Source organism: Amphimedon queenslandica, unplaced genomic scaffold, assembly GCF_000090795.2.
Source record: "Amphimedon queenslandica unplaced genomic scaffold, v1.1 AMPQUscaffold_13072, whole genome shotgun sequence".
Lineage (NCBI taxonomy): Eukaryota > Metazoa > Porifera > Demospongiae > Haplosclerida > Niphatidae > Amphimedon > Amphimedon queenslandica.
In genome coordinates, this window is record NW_003546692.1 from 56,085 (window position 1) to 61,286 (window position 5,202).

Here is a 5,202-nt window from a genome sequence, read left to right on the forward strand (position 1 = left end):
TTGATGCAAGAGTGCATTGATGAGTTTAAGGCTAGTCTTAGTTTTAAGAGAACGTTGCCTAAAGTAGAGGAGCACTGTCAAAAGTTTTTGAATTCATTCATTGCTGTAAGAGGCAGTTATGCTGATGCAGCTGAAACTTTAGGTGAGGACTGGATTGAAGCTCTTAGGAATGAACTGGGATTTGATTTTAATATTGATATTGATGTTTAATGCATGTATATTTTAATGCTTGTTTTGTTCAAAATGCTTGAAAATTTGATTAATTTGTAATGTTTGGGTGTGTTGGGATGTTCCTGGATTTTATAATAATCAGCAGAGACAAGTAATGCAGAAACCAGATAGAATAGGAGCCTGTACCACCAACTTGGCACCAAGAGACAGGTATAGGGCTTACCTCCAGGGAAATAAAGACCTCAGAGACATCTCTCAGCACTTTCCCAGGGACTGGCAGTGAGTTTTGATTAGGGACAGGTAAAATCATTAATTGTGTGCATTAAGATGTGCATGTACATGTACGTTTTGTGCTTTCTTGTCTTTATCTTTCTTGTTTCTTAGACTTGCTCAAGTAAAAGCTATATACTGGTAAGCATCAAAAAAGCAATTTAATTTTAATCCTTACTATTTTTCATCTTCTCAGTATAATAGTGTAAAGGATTCATGATTTCTTGGCATCAACCAAACACAAGAGTAAAACTCATGTAAAACTTCAACTCATTATTATTTCCATTTACACATACCAGTATACCATACTGTGTGCGGAGATTGAATAAAAATGCAAGAGGGAAAGAAAAACTTAATACTTACTGTACTTCTTACGGTTTGTGTTATTTTATTTTATTATTTTATTCCCTTTCTCATGTAGCAAACATGTATATACATGTACACTGCATAAAGTCATCACTGCTATGAGAGAAATCAACTGGATTAAGAGTGATGGTTTACATACCTACTTTACCATGGTAATATAGCAAATATTTTTTGTGTTTATTGACTTTATTCACATCTTTATGCTTCAATTTTTCAAGTTATGGCCATTTTTAAAAATGGCCAAAATTTGAAAAATACCCTGTCTATAGCCCATGCTTTTTCCCAAAAAATGCTTCCGAAATCATCCCAAATTTTTATTACATTTTCTGGTAGACATTGATGTCCTTAAGCTATCGTGTAGAAAGTTTGAGCTGATTCCAACTTCAATTTTTCAAGTTATAGCCATATTTAAAAATAGCCAAAATTTGAAAAAATATCCTGTCTATAGCCCAGCTTTTTCCCAAAAAATGCCTCTGAAATCACCCCAAATTTTTATTACATTTTTTGGTAGATATTGATGTTCTTATGCTATGTAGAAAGTTTAAGCCGATTCCGACTTCAATTTTTCAAGTTATAGCCATATTTAAAAATGACCAAAATTTCAAAAAATATCCTGTCTATAGCCCATGCTTCTTCTCAAAAAATGCCTCCAAAATCACCCCAAATTTTTGTTATATTTTCTGATACATATTGATGTCCTTATGCTATATAGAAAGTTTGAGCTGATTCCGACTTCAATTTTTCAAGTTATGGCCATTTTTAAAAATTAGCCAAAATTTGAAAAAATATCCTGTCTATAGCCCATGCTTTTTCCCAAAAAATGCCTCTGAAATCACCCCAAATTTTTATTACATTTTTTGGTAGATATTGATGTCCTTATGCTATGTAGAAAGTTTAAGCCGATTCCGACTTCAATTTTTCAAGTTATAGCCATATTTTAAAATGGCCAAAATTTCAAAAAATATCCTGTCTATAGCCCATGCTTTTTCCCAAAAATAGGCTCCAAAATCACCCCAATTTTTATTACATTTTCTGATAGATATTGATGTCCTTATGCTAAGTAGAAAATTTGAGCCGATTCTGACTTCAATTTTTCAAGTTATAGCCATTTTTAAAATTGGCATAAATCTGAAAATTACCCTGTACTATAGCCCATGCTTTTTTTTCCGAAAAATGACTAAAAAATCACCCCAAATTTTTATTACATTTTCTGATATATATTGATGTCCTTATGATGTGTAGAAAGTTTGAGCTGATTTCAACTTCAATTTTTCGAGTTATGGCCATTTTTAAAAATTAGCCAAAATCTGAAAATTACCCTGTACTATAGCCCATGCTTTTTTTGCAAAAAATGGCTAAAAAATCATCCCAAATTTTTATTACATTTTCTGATAGATATTGATGTCCTTATGCTAAGTAGAAAGTTTGAGCTGATTCCAACTTCAATTTTTCAAGTTATAACCATTTTTAAAATTGGCAAAAATCTGAAAATTACCCTGTACTATAGCCCATGCTTTTTTTCCGAAAAATGGCTAAAAAAATCACCCCAAATTTTTATTACATTTTCTGATATATATTGATGTCCTTATGATGTGTAGAAAGTTTGAGTTGATTCCGACTTCAATTTTTCGAGTTATGGCCATTTTTAAAAATTAGCCAAAATCTGAAAATTACCTTATACTATAATAGCCCATGCTTTTTTGCAAAAAAATGGCTAAAAAATCATCCCAAATTTTTATTACATTTTCTGATAGATATTGATGTCCTTATGCTAAGTAGAAAGTTTGAGCCAATTCCGACTTCAATTTTTCGAGTTATAGCCATTTTTTAAAATGGCAAAAATTTGAGAAATACCCTGTCTATGCCCATGCTTTTTCCCAAAAAATGCCTCCGAAATCACCCCAAATTTTTATTACATTTTCTAAAGTCTATTCAGTTTCACCTGACCTATTGATTTTTTGTTATAACTTTTGATAAACTTGTAATTTAGAAATTTTGTTTGCACCATTAGAATTGCTAGGTCCTTCCCGTCCTTTAGATAAAAAGATCGGGTCAAAATGATAAGGCCTTAGCCTTTTTTGGATGTCCCTGTATAAACTCAATGACATACCTTTGACCACAATTATGCAGCTAGAACAGCCAGATTAAATTCAGCTGCTACTTATCTGCATCACTTCCACGCAACAAAAACAATTCCAAAACCGCAAATACGTAAAGAATGCGGATGTGACATAGTTATTTATTAATTGAAAAAAGCCAGGGGTCAGGTGAAAGTGAATAGACTTTAGTAGATATTGATGTCCTTATGCTATGTAGAAGGTTTGAGCCGATTCCAACTTCAATTTTTCAAGTTATAGCCATTTTAAAAATGGCAAAAATTTAAAAAGTACCCTGTACTATAGCCCATGCTTTTTCCCAAAAAATTGCTCCGAAATTACCCCAAATTTTTATGACATTTTCTGATACATATTGATGTCCTTATGCTATGTAGAAAGTTTTAGCTAATTCTGACTTCAAAGAGTCCTTATCACATACCAGCTAAATGATTATCAGAAAATAATTATTAAATGAAAAATTTTTTCCATGCCAGTTTTAGTGAAATTTGGCCAAAGTAGACTACCTATAGGACTATTGACAAATTTTGAAGCCACTATAAAAATTTATTATAAAATTCAAATTTTACCAAAATCTTCCAAAGCTTTTACACAACATGAGAACATGTACATAAGTGTATTTAAAACATTATTAATATCGAAAAAATTTTCTGAGCCATTTGTAGCAAAATTTGGCCAAGTTCCGGTACTGTAGTACATGGACTTATGTTGAATATTTGAGCAAATTCAAAAATTTCAATTTGACCAGAATTAGCCTAAAGTTTCTACACAAGATGAGAATCATTATGTATGCGTATCAGAAAAAAATTTTAAATCAAGGATTTTATTTCAGCCATTTTAAGAAAAATTTGGCCAAGGCCCCTGTACTTTAACTTTGAACAAAGTTTTAATCCTTACTGAAATACCTTTTTCAATCATTGTCTTAATTGTTTGAAAAATTATGACTCAATTGGAGCAAGTGCCACTTCTAGTTTTAATGAACCTTGTTTTACTTTGTTATAAAAAATACTTTCCAATTAGTATTAGTCTGAGAAACTAAGTTCACTGGTTCAGAAGCACAGTTTCATTTCTCAGTTCATGAGAAATTTCCAACACCATAGGCAGGTCAGTTAAATATTTTTTCAATATTTTTTTACTAGCCTAAAATTTTATAACTAAAATTTTGCAAATGTTGCAAAATATAAACTAAACTACATACTACATACTAAACTACATACAAGACATGACAATCATTTTGTAGCAAAATAATTATTATTCTATCAGCAATTAATTTTCATTTTTTTTGTCCATTGAATGAGAAGGATTCTTCAGATCTCTTTTCATTTTTTTTTGTATGCAGAATATTGCCACCAGTATAAGAACAATCACTCCAATAATAACAGTCAAAGCAACAAAAACTATCACAAGAAGCACAGACAATGAGACTGATGATGGTGTCAGAGAAGGAGAAGATGTTGGGCTTGAAATTAAATCCTCTACAATTAAAAAGTAAAAACACACAATGATTTATTCACTATAAGTTATACCACAATTAATTCCTGTATATCGATCTAAGCAACTGCATACAGTGTCTCCAGCAATCAAACTACAAGTGCCTCCATTCACACAAATGTTCTCTTCACATTCATTAAGTACTAGAAATAACATTAATGTCAATAATCTCAATATGTCCACAAGTCAAGTAATATATGCATTGTAATTATTCTATTAGATCTACTACCTGGTTGATTACAAGCTATTCCTTGATATCCTTCAGAACAGAAGCAACTATTGTTACCAATACATGCTCCATTCACACATTGAGGATCACAAACAGCTTTAAAAGGTTCGAAGAAACTAAACTTTATTTACATTAAATATTTTTACTTGGTTGAAGTATTTCTTCTAAAATTTGTAGGTCTTCTTCTATTTCTTTTGTAGCCTCTCCAATACTTAAGTCACCAGTAGCAGCAACATCAAACAAACACAACTTATCATCACCACACAACTACATCAGAACAATAAATAATAAAATTACAAAACCTCGAAGTAGCAGTTCAGTAAAAAAATCTTCAGACAGACACTACTCTTAACTGCATAGTCCCAGCCCATGCAAGCTAGATGCTGGCAAAGACAACAAAAATGAAGTTATAAGCTAACATTTATTGCTTCTTCTTCTAGTTTTGGGTTGTTGAACTTTGATTCAAACAATGGAGTGTAGTCTGGTTTATAAAAAGCATTCCAGCTACCAGACTGACTGTATGTGAAGATACTATTACTGGGGTCATCAATAATCCCTATG

At 31.5% G+C, this 5,202-nt stretch overlaps 1 protein-coding gene across 1 annotated transcript in view; it reads left to right on the forward strand.

Moving 5' to 3' along the window:
* LOC109585392 (uncharacterized) overlaps positions 1–4,413 on the forward strand; it is a 13,548-nt gene extending 9,135 nt beyond the window's left edge. Inside the window, exons 13-14 of the mRNA XM_020001458.1 lie at positions 11–105; positions 4,261–4,413. Of these exons, the coding sequence (XP_019857017.1) occupies positions 11–105; positions 4,261–4,413 (248 nt within the window). The remainder of the gene's footprint in view (positions 1–10; positions 106–4,260) is intronic.
* The last annotated feature ends 789 nt before the right edge of the window (positions 4,414–5,202 follow it).